The sequence below is a fragment of the Melanotaenia boesemani genome, chromosome 2, assembly GCF_017639745.1.
Source record: "Melanotaenia boesemani isolate fMelBoe1 chromosome 2, fMelBoe1.pri, whole genome shotgun sequence".
NCBI lineage: Eukaryota > Metazoa > Chordata > Actinopteri > Atheriniformes > Melanotaeniidae > Melanotaenia > Melanotaenia boesemani.
Window position 1 is genome coordinate 14,767,816 of NC_055683.1, and position 18,777 is coordinate 14,786,592.

Consider the following 18,777-nt stretch of genomic DNA (forward strand, 5'->3'; position numbering starts at 1 on the left):
ATTATCATTTAAATGATTAAATTAAACAGATTAAACAGACAGCATTAGATACAATAAATGTTAAATTAAAAGTCTGAACATGTTATGTGATTATCCGATATCTGTAAGCAGGTTATTCTGAGTGCACATGCTGATACACAACCACACACATACACACACTGTATAATTTTTAGTAGCATTCATGAAAGCAGCGTTTTGATGAAAAAGACTTAATGTTTATCTGTAGTTAAACTTTTTCCTCTGCTATCACGAGACAGTATTGCACAACTTAAACCTGGCATGTAATCAGAAAACGAAATATAACAACAAAAAGCTAATTTCTGCAAAAGTTGATGCATCATATGGAAGTTTTTCAAGCAGACACCCACCTGATAGCGCTGTGACCATGCTCCTACTTTCCTCAGTGTAAATATGAATGACCAAGATGATCTGCTTAACAGATGTATCCTCCTGTCCTCTGTGTCACGTGAGCAAACAAAATCGTCTTTAAAAAGCAGCCCCACTGTTCAAGTGAGCCACAGTACATACAAAGTAATAACATGGATTGTGACTAAAGTAGGTTATATATTGAATTCAGGTCCCACTTTGATCGTCACAATAGATAGATAAATCACAGATGTGCTGTGATTTGTGAGTTTAAATCTGACTTTACTGTCAATTTACACAGTTAACTTACTGGTGATATACAACCACATAATCATGCTTTTCATTTGTTTTAGTTACTAAATTTTGAACTCAAACCTCAAAAAGTCACCAAAAGACCGATGTAAAATGTTCTTTTTCTGCCTTTTTTTAATATGACTGTTTAACAACATATTTGACAGGTTGTGGCCCATCAACACAGAAGAGCTGATGTTACAGCTTTCTCTGCTCATATTTCTGCACAGCTGCAAGCTGGAGTTTCTGCAATAAATCCACTTCTCACCAACAACATGGGGACAGCCTGATTGTTCACCTGTTGAAGAGACAGAAGCAGGAAAGAGGGAAAAGTAAAACAGATCGAGAAAGTGTACTTAAACATTATTGTATATCCAAACCACATGACGACATTATTCTTCAAGGAAAACAAATGGACCTTGCTTCACTGAAAATAATGAAATGACCTCCAGATTATTTGTATCTAAACTTGATGAAATTATGGTGAAAAAAACAAACAAAAAAAAAAAAACTAATACATAAATAACTGTCAGTGCGATGAAAATGAGAGTTTAAAACTAAAGAAAACATGTTGATCCACTGAAATTTTAGGAATTCAAGCTTCTCAAAACGGGACTAAAACACCCAGGTAATGAGGTTGGAGGGATGCATTAACTTCTACACTTAATTGTATATTAACATAATTGAATGAATTAACTAAAAAGGATTTTCACATTACCACCTTAATAAAATCAGGATTTTATAACCACAGCGTCATCTGATAAAATAACCCTTCAAGTCATTTAAATGCAACATGTTTGCGATACTCACTTGCAGGTTTTCTTTCACAGTGTACAGTGAGGTTAGTTGCACATAACCTCAGTTCCCCTCCTGGGCAGCATGTATACTGGAACAAAGACAGTGGTCCAGTTATTTGTCCAGGTGGAACTCTAACCATAGCTTGGCTCAAATGTGGATATAACCGCACTGGATTAGATGTAAATGTGCTAGTTCAGTTTATGGACATCTCACCCTTCAATGTACAGGCTAGCAGGGCTATTTAATTTGGTCCGACAAGCCCCCAGTCCTGCAGATTTTCAGTGTGTACCTGCTCCAACACACTTGACTCAAATTAAATTTGATCAAACAGCATATGAAGCACAATGACTTATTAATTTGAGTAAGGTCTGTTGGAGAAGAGAAACATTGAAAACCTGCAGGACTGCGGCCCTCGAGGGACCAAACTGAATTGCCGTGGCTTGGAGGATATGCTACTGATGATTTGATGAAAAAAACCACCAGACACCACTGGAGGTCCTGTTGCATTCTCCTATGAAATTATGTCATAGACCAACTAATTATCTGTTTTGCTTCACCAGGTGTGAAAAGTCCAACCATGTTATTAACCCTTAAGGAATTAGTATAAATTATCAACACTGACTGGGTTAGCAGCTTGGCAGTTGTAGCTAAGATGGCAAGTTGTTTAGTTCACAAACTGTACTTTAGTTCCCAGCCGTGGCCTATTTAAATTGTTCTGATTTAACTTCTTAGTTAATGTAAATGTAGCAAGAAAGCAAATTAGTTGAGTGCATGTGTAAAAAAAGATTAGCTGAACAACTTGAATGAATTGGTAACAAGTGATTGAATTAAGTTTATCCAAGTTCAGCTATTAAGTTGGTCCAACTCAACAGCTTAAATTGTTTATTTTCTTTCAAATTAAGAATCTCAATAACTCCAACCTGCTATTGTGGAAAGAATAACACACACCAGCACCAGGTGGTGATGGGTTTCTTTGTGCCATCCTTCACACTCATGGGGCCAACTTTAACAGATTATTCCAACAACTTTGTCTAAATGTAAACATAACACAGACAGTAAAGCACATAACTGGAATTTATAGGGTAACAATCACAAAAGGTTAAATTTCCTGCTAAATACACATTTCCCATGAGTCTTTGCACAACTGATACTAAATGAGTAGCTTTGCCTGTCAAGTTGAACTAATTCAATAAATTTACTTCGATGAAGTTAATTCAATTACTTCTTACAGATCTAAGCAATTTATTTAAATTGTTTGTACAATTTTCTTGATTTCATGTTAATTCAAGCAACAAAAGAAAGTTTTTATGACTAGCCAAAATAATTAAGTAGAATTTATTTAAAAAAAAAAAAAAACGAAAAACTGCTTCAGATCAACAAAAGCCCAAATACTCGTTTTTCAAGTGTATGAAATGTGTAACCACTAGTTTTAGTTTCCTTTTAAATGTTGTTTATCCTTCACGTGATAAAAACAACACTTTCGCTCTTGATTTAATCACAACTTTGTACGACACTCAGCAGGCGCCATTAACAACTGAGTGGTGCATTTTTCTGCCCAGAGGGCATGCTGGTTAAAAATAATCTGAAAGTCACGGTCTGTAGATAATCCGGGATTAAAGTGTACTTAATTTGGTTTAAAGATCAAAGCTAAATTAGCCTTTTTGAAGACTTAATCTTTAATGAACTCCGAACTGGCAATGTAAAGAAAATATCATACTTGCATAGCCTTATTATAAACAATAAAAATAAAAATTTACATTAGTATCCATTTACTTTTATTTATTTATGTATTCAACAATCCTCTTTGTAATGCCCAGAAGCATCTTATCGGCAACAAAAGAAATACCCAAAGTAGATGAAGAGCTGCTCAATAATAATAAGGTTAATATTCATGTTCTTGGTGTCTATGGATATTCAGAAACCTCAGAAAATGTATTTCTAGGGTCAATAAATTATTGTCGGTTACTACACCTGAATGAGTTGCGATAAAATAGAGAAGAAAGGTAAAATTTAATTTCTTGACTGTTCCTTTTCTCTTTTTGATAGAGGATTACATCATGCTAACAATGGTACAGTGATCACATTCAGCAACAAACTCATTTCTAAAGATTAGAGCAATCCCACAGTTTCTGACCTCAAAACTCTGCTTTTGACTTGTTTCAGTTGCACACTGCAGCATCCTGAAGCTGAGCAACTTTATTGCATGACTTTTTCCAGCTTGGGGGATCACCTGGGGCCATTTTGAATGCACACCATGGCTGATACACCTAAAGAATGCAGGACATTTTTGGAGGAAGCAAGGAAAAGAAAGAAAGTGACAAGAGAGAAGACAAGAGTCAACATCAGAATGACCTTTACTGGCTAGAGAGAGCTCTGAGAAGAGACAGGATGAAGATGGATGAAGAATTTCCGTCATTGGGGTGCAAAGTGCAAAAATCTGCATCTGAAGTTCAGTAGCGGTGCTTTTTTTATTTGCACTGAAATACACTTTTACTTTTGTTTCATAAGCATTAGGATCTAAACTTTACGCAGCAATTGAAAATAAACACCATTATCCTGTTTTATTATCATTCCTTTTATATAATGATATTTATTCTTATGTCTAATTTTGTCAGCAAGGGCCAGTAGGGCCTAAATGGATTTTACTAAATGGATACTACCTTAGGAACTTGAACACTGAGATACATCTGCAGCAAGCTTTAGAATTTCAACATAAAAGCATGAAACATGAACATTTTAGGATAAGTCCCCCATATTCATGTAAAAGCTAGTGTTCTCAGTAATAACTGCAGCCCTTGATAACACAAAAACATATGTTTTACACATCTTACATGAAGATCAAAGTGGACAAAGTGAATCACACCATGACAGTCAAAACAAGCATGCTCAGATATGAAATATGGCTTTTTCTTTGTTATTAGGCTTTTTCTGATCCTACATATAGCAATGCTAATCAGGGGGAAAAGCTAAAGAAATTGCAAAGATTAGTTGCTGCAATTGAGCAAGGTGTAGTTCTCTGCTTTGTCCACCAGGAGGAGGAGTCTGTCTTATTCTCAGTAGTTCAGAGGTGTGGGTTTTAAAACAAGACACTAAGGAAACAATGCAGCTAACAGTGTCTAAAACTTGGCAAATGATGTGTTTAAGGCTGCAAGGGAGCATCTTTCTCCCCTTGTTTCTTACATGACAGAGCAACAGTGACAAGCCTTGCACTTTCCTTTATCCCCCTTCTCTATCTCATCTTTAACCCGTGCTTCATTTCCATCTACCGGAATCAAGGTTTTGTCTTTGGACTCTTCCCCATTCTCTGGCTCTGCTCCCTGAGTTAATGGTGACTGTGGTGAAGCAGACATTTCAGCTCCTAAGACATGCTCTTCTCCATCCTCAGTAATAAGAACTCGCTCCACAGTGAGCATGCCTTCGTTTTCTTCCTGACTGGAACTTGCATCATCAGTGTAACCCAGGAACAGAAGTGTGACAGGATTTTCCTCCATGTTATCCCCTTTTTCTGCAGCGTCTCTGACCACCATCATGGTTTTGTCATCTGTATTTCCAACACGTACAGCACATGTCTCTGTCTTCACCTCAGCTTTCATGTAGCTGCTTCCAGAGCTGTTTGACTGTATGTTGTTCACTGACGTCACATTATAGGCAGTCAGAGGAAGAAATTTTTCCTCTGGATAGCTACTGGTTTCCTCTGTCTTCATTCCTGCATTGTTTGGAGTGACTGTAACTTCATCCAGCAGCACTTTCATCCCAACCCCATCGATGGCGCTCAAGATCTGACTGAGCTCGTCACTCGAGGGCTGACCCTCTAACCCGCCGACGGTGTGGATGCTCTTCCTGCCATCATCGAAGACTGTGGTGGCCTTTGGAGCATCAGCAGGTGTGGACACAGGGGCCACTGACCTGACAATGGTTGCGCCTGTCTTTGGGTCTCTGTCCACCTGCACTTCTAACATTCCCAGAACTGCAAAGACAAAGACAAAGAAACCTGGATTATGGTAACTAACATGAAATGTCAGATGCCTAAGAATGAATAAAACTCCCCCCAGTTTTTAATCATGTAAAGTCCAGATAAGGATCTTTTCCCCACCTGATAAAGCCCAATACATTGAACTCAGCTTTGTGCAATTAATGGAAACTTGCACAGCATAAATAACAAGACCACATTGAGCAAAAAGGCAGAATGTTTTATCTTTACACAGCTGCATGAAAAATTAACGAAGAGAAATAACAAGTGGGCTAAATATAACATTGTACTCAGGCCATTTACTGCAGCCCCATCGTTAAGTTGTGCTGGGGGGCTGATGTACAGAACTGATAGACAAAGCAACATTAGATAAAGAGGGCATCTTTAAAAGCAAAAGAGACCAATGCATATAACTAAAGACAGCCTTTTACCATAATTCTTTTCTTCATCAACTTGCACTAATATAATTTTTCTTGATAAGATTGATTTTTGGGCTATTTATGGAGGTTTTTAAGTGGGATACCATAATATTTATTCCTGTAGATAAACAATAATATGTATGCTTAATTATAACAGAATCAGTTCCTGTTTCTCACCTGATCGGCCTTCTTGCCCACTGTCTTGAAACATCATGTGTGCCATTTGTATGTAGATGTGATTCTCAGGCTTTTTATTGACTGAAAAAGAAAACATACACACAGAAATCAATATAGACAAAATTTCCACTAAGAATAAAAAGGCCTTTATTATCATTACATGTGGTAGTGCAGTGAAATTAGGAGTAGTAGTCCTACAGGTTTCATATAAAATAAAAAAAAACATAATGGAAGAACAGTATTTAGTGATACTACGCATATCACTAATAGTAATATGTATCCTCATAGCCTGTGTATGAGGCCCACAAATGAAAAAATCTCTAACCTGCTTGCTTTACTTTTTAGTAATCATTTATATTTATGAAGCACTTTTACTGTACTTAGAATGATACCCAAAGCACTTTACATTATACATCACATTCACCCATTGATGGTGGAAGCTGTCACGCTAACCACAACCCATCAGGACCAATTTGGGGTTCGGTGTCTTGCTCAGGGACACCTCAACAGGAGCTTGACAGGCCAAGGATTGAACTGGGAACCCTCAGGCTATGACCACTCTACCCGCTGAGCCACGTCTGGTGTTCAAACGGAGGTTTCTGAGTTCTTTTCCTTTGTGTCCTCACAAAGGGAAAAAAGGACCACTTCCCTCACTAAGGCTGAATTTGAGGTAATACACTTTCAAAGCAATGCTGTTGGATCTCTGACACCCACATGCAGTTGTTGAAAATATGTATAATATGGGACCTTTAAAAATACTGACATTTTGCCGCACATTTCTAGAGAAGGTTTTGCCCCTGTGGAAGTAAAACCACTAATGTTATGTAAGGCTATTTACCTTGTGTTAGCCTGAAGCTACATAGCAGTGCTAATCTAGCAGTGTTGTTTTTAAGATGATGTATTCATATTTAGTTTTCAGTGAATGTATTTAGGGACTACATATCAACTTAGTTAATGAAGATTTTAACATTGAAGCTGAAAATAAACTATAAAGATGCAAAAATAATATCTCAGTATCCAAGTTGCTTTGCACCAACTAAGCTGAAAGCTAAGTGAACAGGAGGCTAGCAAGGCTGCTAGTTAATTTTAAAGTAAGCTACGGCATAAAAATGAAAAGAAATATATCCTGTAAACAGACTGATTTTGTATTGTATTTTGTAAGATAGAAAGGGAGACATTTCCGACTTTTTTGCGAAGAGGAATGACACAGATTAGACCAAGCAGACCCCAGGTCCAGTACCACAGTAACACGGAGCTACCAACATCATTGTGGTCAGACACAAGGATCCAGTCTATCACCACCACCAGTTAACCAGAACTAATAGGGAGAGAAGCCATTCATCCCGCTACTAGGGATGTCATGATTACTAAGTTCCTTGGTGCGATTATTGTCTAAGAATTTACGATTATTAGGATTATGATGCGTAAATAAATTTCCCAGCACTATAATGTGTAAAATTACCTGAAAACTCCCATGTCTATTAGTTTTGTTTATTTCAATCTTTCATCCAAAAAGAAAGCTAACTTATATAACAACAAAGTAAAATATGTGTAGTTTCTTTTTTCCTTTCTCTGCAACCTTTTATTTGATCATGCTTTACAGGCTGGTGAGCCGTCCTCCACAACGACACCTTGGTCGTTTCTTTTCTTTAACCCCAAAACAAAATAATAATGGAAAAATCCGACAAGCATGTCTTAATCTGTTTGTTTGGAGGGAAAAACTCTTCCTCTGCCGGATTGTCCCACTCAGGTAGCCTCTGCAAACCTTGTGTAATAAAAAAGCAAAGCAACAAAAGCGAAAACACGCAGAATTGGTATAACTTTGCTTTCATTTCGTACAGATGTTGCACTGATCCACTTATATAGTTCATACATAGTATTTTATATAAACTGATGATTTTAAGGGATCTTTACGATTAATTAATAGTAGTGTTTAATCCCACGATTAATTGTAAAATTAAATAATCATGACAACCCTACCCCCGACTACCACATCAAGCACCATACATAAAACAATCCACTTACCTTTCTATGGATGTTTTTGAACTGGATGCAAATATTTCTACTTGGTAATCCAGATGTAAAGATGTTTAATTTTTCATGTGACCAGAGTTAGCACAGCAGCATATGTTAGAGAGAGGGTTGGGTTTCAGGAGTAAACCACAGAATAAACTGATTATTTGACTGGCTTTATGGAACTTCAGGAGGGTAAATTTGACAAAGTTTCTGTTCCATCAGATTCACAAAGTTTCACTGTTTGCATGACATCAATAAGAGGCATTTTGAAATGATATTAGGTGTTGCACAGCTGCCTTCTTTTGAGGAATATTGAGATATTTTCTTTCTAACTGAACTGTTAAACTGTGAACTGGTAAAAACAAATTCATGTGTAACATAGATAAGTCTTAAAATGGTTTAAACTGGGTGTTTGACGATGGCTAAAACAATTCAGTTATTGATCTGTCATTTCTTCCTCTCCTCTCATCTTCTCTGTTCTATATCTTTGGCCACAGTGTGGGCTGAAATGGGCCAAGATATTTTTGTTATAATGCTGCTTTTTAACTGTGGAATGCTGAAAGAATGCTAGAAATGTTGCTTCAGTCAAAGCAGAGCTGCTTCTTCACCATATCTTTATCAGTACCATACCATACCATATCAATATTTCACAGTCATCGTCAGAGAAGTGTTGAACCAATCACATCAAGAGGTGCCATGATTATTTTCACCCAATGGATATTTTAGCCTTGCAGTGGGATAGCCAGTGAGGGATGGAGCTAAATTTGGGCCGTACAGTCCACATTATCTGCTTATAGGCACAACTTCAGCAGAAATGTGCAGGTTAGCTTTAGGTTAAACATGAGAAATCCAATGTTCATTAAAACAAGCAGGTAATGATCATTATTTACGTTTCTTTTCAGGTAAAATTCTTGTTTCATTTAAATTTAGATTGTGATAAGGTCACCTGCTATAGTATCTAAAACATTATTCTGCATCATTTAAAATGATAAAAGTATCTAAAAAAAAAAGGATATTATTGGATAAACACGAGTGTATGAGCTGAAGTCTTGCAGATGATGCAATAGTACACAGCTGGTGTATCAGTGTGGGCTTTTAGCTGCAGCTGAGCAGTTATTGAATCTTTATTTTTTCTCTTCTTGAAAGAACTCCTTTTTGGGATCAGCTGCCTCCTTCATCTTGTCACGAGGCATCTTTTGACTTTTGGTTTGTTCCCTGACACACACACATGTGCGCATAATCACAAACGAAATATGTGACCGCACAAACAAACACGTTGGAGCACATAACAGCTGACTCATTCTTTGACACTGGAAAATAAGAGCACATCGTGGGTCTATGTGTGTGTGTTTGTGTCCTCATCTGTTTGATTTTATCATGGTTAGCAGAGACGTGTGCTCTGGAAAAAAATACCTCATTCCCTGATTCATGGTCAAAAATTCTCATTTGCAACAAACTGGTGTGTGCAAATGTTTTTAAATGTGTGCCTGAAATATTCTTCTGTGTCTATTGTCTTCTATGACCAGAGGGAGATTTTCTTTTACTGTTTTTACTTTTTACTGGCTTCCTACATGTTAGTCCTTCATCTGAATGAGAAAGATGAAGTCAAGGAAAGTTCAAACTGTTGGGAAACATAGCCAGGGGAGAGAAAACAAGTCTGATTCTGAAAGGAGGTCTTTGCTGAGAGCTTAACATTAAACAGAAAGACAAGTTTGAGCACCATGAGCTTATTTTTGAATATGTGGCCTCCACTTACCAGGTTAGCTAGATGTTTTCTAAATCATGTTTATTTTAATGTTTCTATGGTAAGTTTTTCCTGCATGTAACATTCATGTATTTATACTGAGGTGATTTGAATTTTTGCTAATTTATAAAGCTATTAGTCTGCACTGACTGCATTTAAAACCACCGCCTACAAACTACACATACGTCACTAACTTGCATGGTTCGAATTACAGCAGCCTAACCTGAGACACAAAGGGAAAGCTCCACTTTCAAGTTACATCTTATTTTATTTTCCATAAGGTACCTGATGTTTCTTAAATAAAAAGAACAGCATTGATTTGTCAGCATTGTGAGTTTACTCATTTATAAAGTCTCTTTAATATTTGAGACAATTTTGCATTGAGTCCTCCTGTGGCCATCTATACTCTACTGGATTTACATAACCGCTTATATGTGGTGTTTTATTGAATGGATCAGCAGCAAGTTTGTTTCTGTGGAAAACCAATAAAATAGTTTAGTGGCAGCTAGTGACTGGGGGTAGGCTAATAAAAAGAGGTGACCCTAATCTTTTTTAACATTGGTATATTTATGAGTTTGATGATTATGTGAGTGTTTTTCTGAACTAAGATGCAGGCAGTCCATTCTGTTTCAATGAGACTGACTCACTACAGCAGCTACTGCTTCATTACCGAGCCCAGGTGGTGGCCACTTAATTAGCTTACTTTTGTGATTGTTATATCTCTGCCACCCTTATGCAATGATGACTTCAAAGATGCATGATTTTTAATGACGTTATCGTTCCTATATGTGATATTTCTGATTGTTTCAGCTATGTACAGTAGCAGAATATTTTTTTGCAATAACCTAGTTTTTGACTGTGCTGTCATGGACTAATATGTGTGCACGTGATTGAGGAAGTTGTGGTGCACGTAAAAAAAAAAAAAAAAAAGGCTCCCTTAAAAGCCCCCGAGTAATTCGAACACTGCTTTCATCTATGCAGCTTTATTAGCAGCTATTTCTTTTAGAATGCTATGACATTTTTAACTAGTTTCTGGTTTAGAAAGTCAGGAGTAAACAGTGGCATAGCTGCATTTAACTTGTTTAAAGCTCAGTTTTTTTTTTAACATGTATCTTTTATAATACAAGTGTTATATTTCCTGTCCTAAAAGAAGTAACACCAGGCTGAAAGTGTAGAAGAGTAGCTGGTGGTTAAATAAATATAAAGAAACACAACAAAACTGAAAAGTTGTGTGTCATTTAGATGTATGAAAATAATAATGATAGGCAGGCAGGCAGGCAGGCAGGCAGATAGACAGACGGCTCAAGCCTTTATGGGGCCCTGAGCAGAATTTGATTTGGGAGACACCCCGACCACCATCGGTACTCAACTGTTTGATCATTTCATACAATGTAAATTTAACACACATATTCATTTGAATAATTTGTAGTTGGCTTACATAATACCAATATGGTTTTTAACTTTACTGGGGTAGCGAATTCTGAAAATGGTCTAGCATTAATTAACATTTTTTGTTATTTAGTGTGATATATGAGTGAACATTTAAGTTCACTAGCTTAATTAATTAACCTTCAGTCTTACACTAGAAAATATCTTAAAACTGCGGCTGATTTGTCCTCAACCTCTTACATTAGTGAACCTCAGACATTCTATGGTGCTCCGTGGTGTGAAAAAATATGCACCGTATTATGCATGCAGCATATAACAATCAACAAGAATAGATTTAACTGATATTTTTTGCCATACCACCATTTAAAAATAGCATTTTTGTGTGTTTTACTATGTCAATTTAAATTATTGAATGATAAATTTCTAATTTATTTTTTAAAATCACGATATCTTGATATTTTACGTGTACTTCTGGAACCCCTGGTGGAGCGGTTGGCTAGTTCCCCTTGGTGGCAGACACTTAGTTTTCTTCTGCGTTAGGCCACCTCTGCATCATGGGAAAATGTATCCGACATAGACTGGTTTGATTTTTTCAAATCAGTGCACCATCCAGGGTCTTTTAACATTTTGGAGATAATTAAAATATTTCACAAAGACTACAAATGCATCCCATAATTAAGAAAAATCACTATGTACTTACTATTAATATGGTTAAGATAAAATTGATACGATACGGTGAGTTGATTAAGTTTTGATAATACTGTTGGTTTTGGAGGACTAACGTATACTAATGTAAATTTTATAGTCAATTTTGTTTGTGTGTGTGTGTGTGTGTGTGTGTGTGTGTGTGTGTGTGTGTGTGTGTGTGTGTGTGTGTGTGTTTGTGTGTGTGTGTGTGTTCCAGCAATTGATTTTGGATATTTTACATTACTAGTGTAATTTTATGTGAATGGGTGTTGGCTTGGATCCAAGTAAGAATAGCAGCAGCAATAAGCCGTAGCTAATGGGGATCCACAATAATAAAGAATAAACTACTAGTCCAGTACAATTTAGAAAGCAGACAATGATTTCTGTTATTTTCCATGCAGGCATAGGGAGAGCAAACAGATCCCACCAAGACATGAACCAGTAGCCATCTTTGTTTACAGCAGTGTAGAGGTAGAGTGTACCATTGCACCACTCTGCAAACCACCTACATGAATCTCATGGTGTGTTCTTTAACATATTGGCCTTACTTAAAATGTGTTTCCTGTATTAAAATGAAAAAATGAACTTCTTAATAATAATAATAATATTAATAATAATAATCCCATCCTTTCATCCTTTCTAGGGAGGGATTACTTACTGTGATGTTCAGAGCTAAAAAGTGCCGAACTACTTAATAGTAAAATATTATTATTATTTTTTTATTTTTTTATTTATTTATTTATTTTTTGACATGCTAAGAGTTTATGGTCATGATTTCTTCGGGGGGAGGGGGTGTTTATGTTTTATGGAGACTTTCTCGTGTTTTTCAGTTTATCTTGCTCTTCTTGTGTTCATTGCTTCTGCAAAGCTGCTGTTCTGAGTTTGGTCAGTATTAGCCTAATTTACTTGTTTCATATTCCAGCACCGTGGTTAGGTTTGTGTTATTTTGTTGAGCTCGGCCCTTCATGATTCCTATTCTTGTCTTATAGGTCAGGTTCTGTTTTGCTAGTTTGTTAATCATTATCTCGCTATTTACTGCAAATTTAAATTTCTGGAAACTTTTGTCAGTGAGGTAAACTGTGTGTTGCCCTCTAATGTTGTAAAGATAAATCGAACAATAATAAAGATATTGTGCAAAATGCAATCAAATATATTTTAGCTTAAATTTTCTCCCCTAAAGTTTACAAATTATATTTTTAACCTCACCGAACAACCACTTCTAAAGTAAAACAGAAAATGACTGAAAGTATTACAGTGATGGTCTCATATAGAAATTAAAGTCACTGCATTGACTTCATGACTTCATGACTGGATGTGATTCTTGTGCTTAAAACACGGCTAAGCTTCCAACACCCAAACACTGAGTTTGTAAGTCATTCTGCTAGATCGTTGCTGCTCCTGACAGTTGTGTTAAATGGATGCCTGGTGTTAAATTATGGGGTACAGGGCCCCACACTCAGATGAGTTAAGTAAAAGATAGTAAATCTACACCGTGTGGAAGGTCCCTGTACTAATTCTCTTCCTGAGGTCTTAGGCACACCGCCTCGGCATGTGGAGAACTCTAAAACTCTGAAATAGAGCTGCTGAGTCTAGATGTAGCTATTAATGGACAGTTGGTATTTGGGAGGAGGAGGGTGTTGGGGGAGAAGTCCTGTTACACACTACGCTGCAGACAGAAAACATGTTAGGACATAAACAAACACATTACACACTTGAACTGTCTGTCGGCGCTGACAGAGCTGATGCAGTCGTTCAAAAGATCAAAACAAACAGCCTGCAGTGTTCTGACATTTTGCTCCTCTACAGACTGAGCAAAGCGTCTGTTGCCGCCATTTACAGTGACTAAAGCTGACAGACTGCTCTGGTTTGAGAACGACAGGGAAAAGGTGTCTCAGATTGGTGTGGCTGCACAGAGACAAGGATGTCGTTGCTCAGTAAGCTCCATCACTCATGTCAGGACATGGTGGTTTTAACAACTTGAAAAGCAATGGGACCCTTTAACTTGAGACAAAAACTCTCCTAGTTCTAGCTGAAGAGCTACCAGAGTTGCTCTTCAGTAACACAGAAAGTTACTTATTACATGAGCAAATCAGAAAATGCTGTGCCAGTGAAAGAAACAGATTACAAGGAGAAAAAAGAATCGTGGTGACTCTTGGATTTACTCTAACTTACTTCACCCCCTAACCCTAACCCTCCAAGATACCAGATTAAAGATGGCTGCACCCAGGACCATTTGTAGTCCATTGTGGTCTTTTTAAAAATCCTTTAGAATACATTTTGTGTCTCTTAAGTTTCTACTGTAAACAGCACAGAGTTGTTATCGATAATTACGTTTGGTACGGCGGGTTTGTTCGCAAAAAATCTGGTCAATATGTGTGGTTAATTAATCTTTTTAACCAAAATGGCTGCTGTTCTCATGATGCACATTTCAACAATTGGTTAAAGATGTCGTAACCGGAACACCAGCTACCTGGTAACGTCACATATTCTCGACCGCTTGGAATTCTGAGACAACTGGAACGCACTGTTAGTCCATCACAACTTAACATACAACCAACAATACAACAGCAGCCTTTCTGATTCTAATTCTAGTTCATTTGCTTGAAAAGTTCAGTTTGTTTAGTGAGGTGTGAAACAAACAAACTAATATGTATCAAAGAAGCAAACTCTGGTTTGCAAACAATCATAAGTCTCAGCTTCAGATGAACCACATACAGGAAGTGGACTATAACACATGGCACTGAAGGTAAAACACAAACAAAGCGGACATGCGTGTAGAACGATAGCCGGGGTAGAAGCTCATGGGCAACCCAAGACCATTACCACTCCTTTAGTTGCTCTTTTGTGGTGGAAACATTAACCAATAGATGAGCTTGGTTTTCTTGTGTGGCTGCAGTCTGTTTGACCAACAGCAGTATAAAAGCAAACTCAGCCGAAACCTGCAAACCCAAATTGAACTGAGCCCCTAATGGCACAAAGTCTAGCAAACTATTAGGTATAAATGCACCCATGAACTTCTACGATAGTAGTATTCCTGCAGAAAAGTTTACTGAGGCTCTAGAGCATGGACTACCAAGTACTACAGTTCTGCAGGTTTTTAGATGTTTCCCTGACAAAACATACCTGATTCAAATGAGATGGTCCAACAACTTGTTGTCAAGTTAATGACCTGTTGGTTTGAGACAGGTGTGTTTCAGCAGGGAAATATATAAAACCTTCAAGAAAGTTGACTCATTGACTGGAGTTGGTGACTCCTGCTTTGAAGCTACATATGTTGCACTTAAGAATATGGCTTTTCCTGAGATGCTTGTTCATTTTCCTACAAAACAATCCAAAACCACTTTCTGCACACAGTACAAAGAAATGGCTGAGGAAAAATAAGGTACATGTGCTGGACTGGCCTGTTGGAGAATATTTAAAATATGTGGTGACCCTGAACTGTTTTACAACTTGTGATGTATCTGCAGGACGAATTCGACAAAAGAACACCTGAAATGCTTCGTCACTTTTATCCTTAGTGCCAGAACAGGTAAAGGAACATTACAAAGACCAGAAATGCAAAAACTGATGCATATTGACAAACTGAATGAAGTTGACATAAATAAAATGAATGTCAAACATAGTATAGATCAGGGATCACCAACTCCGGACCTCTTGAGCCAGTGTCCTGCAGGTTTTCAATACCTCCATACTGCAGCACACCTGACTCAAATAATGGGTCGTTAAGAGGCTGGTGTAGACCTTGACTATTGACTATTTCATTTGAACCAGGTGTGTTGCAGCAGGGATGCAGTGAAAACCTGCAGGACACTGGCTCAAGAGGTCCGGAGTTTGTGATCCCTGGTATAGATGGTTTAATTTTTTTGTTTCTATCTATATTTCATGTTTCCCATACTGCTACGGATATGATTTGGTTTCATATGATTAACTTTTTTGTTGTGGCAGCCTGGCTCGCTGTAGACCAGAGCCTGTGTGGTGGCTGCTGGACATGCCTCACGCTTGCCTTGTGTTTGGTATTATTAATTGTTCAAATTTTGAAACTGATTAAAGTTATTTCAGGGTTCCTTGTGAAATCATAAAAAGGTAAAGCGAGACAAGGATTTTACAAAAAAAAAAAAAAAAAAGTCAATAATAGTGGCTTGGGGGATTAAAAAGAGCTGAGTCAAAGCATGTTAGAATTTGTAGTGATCATTCAGTGAAAGGTTTGTAAATCCCCTTAATTTGGTTGGTTAGGATCCCACATGCTCGGGATAAAATCAAAAACAAGTTTCCTTGGCTAGGCTTTTTTTATGAATTGGTGTGTAAAAACACATTTTTTGTAAATCGGACTAATGTTAATTTGTTTGAACTGGATGATGAACTTTGCTGCCATGTGTTTGGTTAATTAGATAGCAATTAAACAGGTGTACCCGAGTAGCAGGTGGGTGAATTCTTCCTCGTGTTGAGCTGCTACAAAGACAAAGAGAGGTGTTGTTGCATCTTGTGGCTAAACTCATGCAGCTGCAGAAGCGTTGGTCTGTCCAGACCAAACATGGAGAAGCAGCATTTAGCTGTTATGCTGCAAACAAGTGGAGATTAAAGTCACTAAATGACACTTAAATCCATGTTAAACACTTTTCTTTCTTTTTCTCATACACCTATGCATGAAACCTGCACCGTATCTTTTAACTCTCCTAGACTGTTGCTGGCTTTCAATAATTTTAATTTTGTTATTTTAAACGATTTTATCATGATTCTGCACACACTTTAATTATGTGCTATTATTTTGTATTTCTCTTCATATCTTCTTTCTTTTATGTAAAGCACACTGAAGTGTTTTTATGTATGAAATGAGCTATATAAATAAACGTTTCTGGCAAGATCTCCTTCAGGGAGGTAGTTAATGGTGAGGCTTGCAGCTCAGATCAGAGACTCCAGTGTTTCTGTCCTTTTTAACCTTCCTGAGCATCAGTACTCCTCCTTGTAGCTTTTCTCTATGTTAACATCAAATTATTAAATACGAGCAGCTATTAGTTCAGAGCTCTGTGAAATTCTGCACATCAGATGTAACTGATATAAAACACAAGTAAAATAACAAGTCCAAGCGACCCCACCCAGAATGTCAGAACAAGACGTCATCCAGGAAGCAGCTCACTTAAAGCCATGACATGACGCGAGGGTGGGACTCAGCAGAGGTCAGTTTTAAATGGGAAACAGCTGGAAGGAAGAGCTGTCTCTCTGCTTTTACACAACTGAAGTAACTCCACATTTTACTTTTATTCTGTTTCTTGCAATGAGCTAAATAAGAGAACGGATACTATTCTTTCTGCTGAGAAATACCCATAATTCAAATCGCACTTCCTGGATGACTACAATATTTCCACATGATTTACTTTGCAAACCTCTAACGACAAATTGTGTGTTTAGGATGAGCCACTCGGTGAGATAGACGGACCTGTTTTTTGCCTACCTCTTAGCCTCAGGCTTCACCTCGGCATCTGCAGATGTCCCTCTTGGACAGGAGGAAATTTAAAGTCTAAAAAAAAAATAATAATAATTTGAATTGAACTTTTTCAGCCACTCTCTCTTTTTTTAATCTCACATGGCAGAGGTGTGTCACCACAGTAAAAGATGAAAACAAGGCAGCTATAATGTGATCAGTGGTACTCAGCAATAAGAACTAAACTACTCACAGCAACAGAAAGTTTATTTAGACATTCAAAACATTATTATTATGGGTAATTTTTATAGACTGAAGCATATAAATGACTCACCCCCTACTTGAATTAGTCCAAAAACAGCAGCCTACTTTGAAAAGAAGCAGCTGAATCTGCTGTATTTTCTTGTCCTGGTCCGAGACCAATGTATTTACAGCTGTGGGTAACACTTGCTTTTCAATATAATTCTTTGGTAACTCCCTTTTTGCTGTTATGGTCCCTAAAGACAAGGGCTTCCTCTGTATGAAAGCAAACTAGTGAGAAAACCAGACAGGGAGAGAGAGAGAGAGAGAGAGAGAGGTGGGGGAGGGGTTGGGGTGGTATTTTTAGGAGACTTGACCACAGATTAAAATAAGGAGATGCAGCTGGCTGAAACGCAGGGATGCCGAAAGAAATACTTCAGCGAGTCAGCACATTCGGCCCTGAAACATTTCTGTACTGTTACTGTATCAGTAAACATATCGGGGCCACATCGAGGAGGGTTTGATGGAGGTCAGACAGATTCCACATACGCCCTCAAACCTTTAACTTGGGAATGTTGTCCCCACTTTTACTCCAGGCGGTTTAGATCAAGTGACAGTGTTCTGCTAAGGGGTGTAAATATTTATTATTACAGAAGACGTTCCTGATTTGATTGGAACACAGCATATGCAGTCCCAATACTTATTTTGGAAATAGTAACTGGATCTTGTGTGAATCCAGCCATTTATTACACTCATGGTGTCTGTGAGTGAGATAGAGTGGGTGTGAGCTGTTTGTCAAAAGAATTCTGGTTTATGCTGATAAGTAACAGCTATCTACTGTTATCAGCTTATTGGTTCCATTAACAGTTGTAAACTGACATTGTAAACTATATATTATATATCATATTATATCTATTATATATATATATATATATATATATATATATATATATATATATATATATATATATATACATATACATATATACATGTTACGAGGCTTTTCAAAAAGGCAACTTGATATAAAAAAGGTCACCATAGGATATTTGTTATTTTTGAAGAACCACATTTTATTTCCATTTTTAGGTTTCAAAATAAAGAAAAACATAAACCTTTATAAAAAGAGGATAAACAGACTTTCTTCTAAGGGATGTAGATATTTGTGGAAAATTATGTAAAGTAAAAAAAAAGTCCCTGATTTCCAACTTAATGACAAGAAAAATGACATGAAAAAAAAATATTTTAGCCACATATTTAGAGG

General features: G+C 37.2%; 1 protein-coding gene across 1 annotated transcript; it reads right to left on the minus strand.

Annotated features, from left to right (window-relative positions):
- Positions 1-3,236: 3,236 nt before the first annotated feature.
- On the minus strand, positions 3,237-16,288 carry LOC121634518. The gene is made up of 3 exons (XM_041977197.1): positions 16,267-16,288; positions 6,022-6,102; positions 3,237-5,422 (listed from the first exon to the last, which is right to left on the minus strand). The coding sequence occupies exons 2-3, from the start codon at positions 6,065-6,067 to the stop codon at positions 4,632-4,634; spliced, it is 837 nt and encodes a 278-aa protein (XP_041833131.1). The 5' UTR covers positions 6,068-6,102; positions 16,267-16,288; the 3' UTR covers positions 3,237-4,631.
- Positions 16,289-18,777: the final 2,489 nt, after the last annotated feature.

Excerpts from the sequence above, each read along its gene's own strand:
- LOC121634518 (XM_041977197.1), bottom strand. The coding sequence starts at position 6,067 with ATGGCACACATGATGTTTCAAGACAGTGGGCAAGAAGGCCGATCAG. Across the intron at positions 5,423-6,021 it reads TGGGCAAGAAGGCCGATCAG|TTCTGGGAATGTTAGAAGTG; the intron begins GTGAGAAACAGG and ends TTGTCTTTGCAG.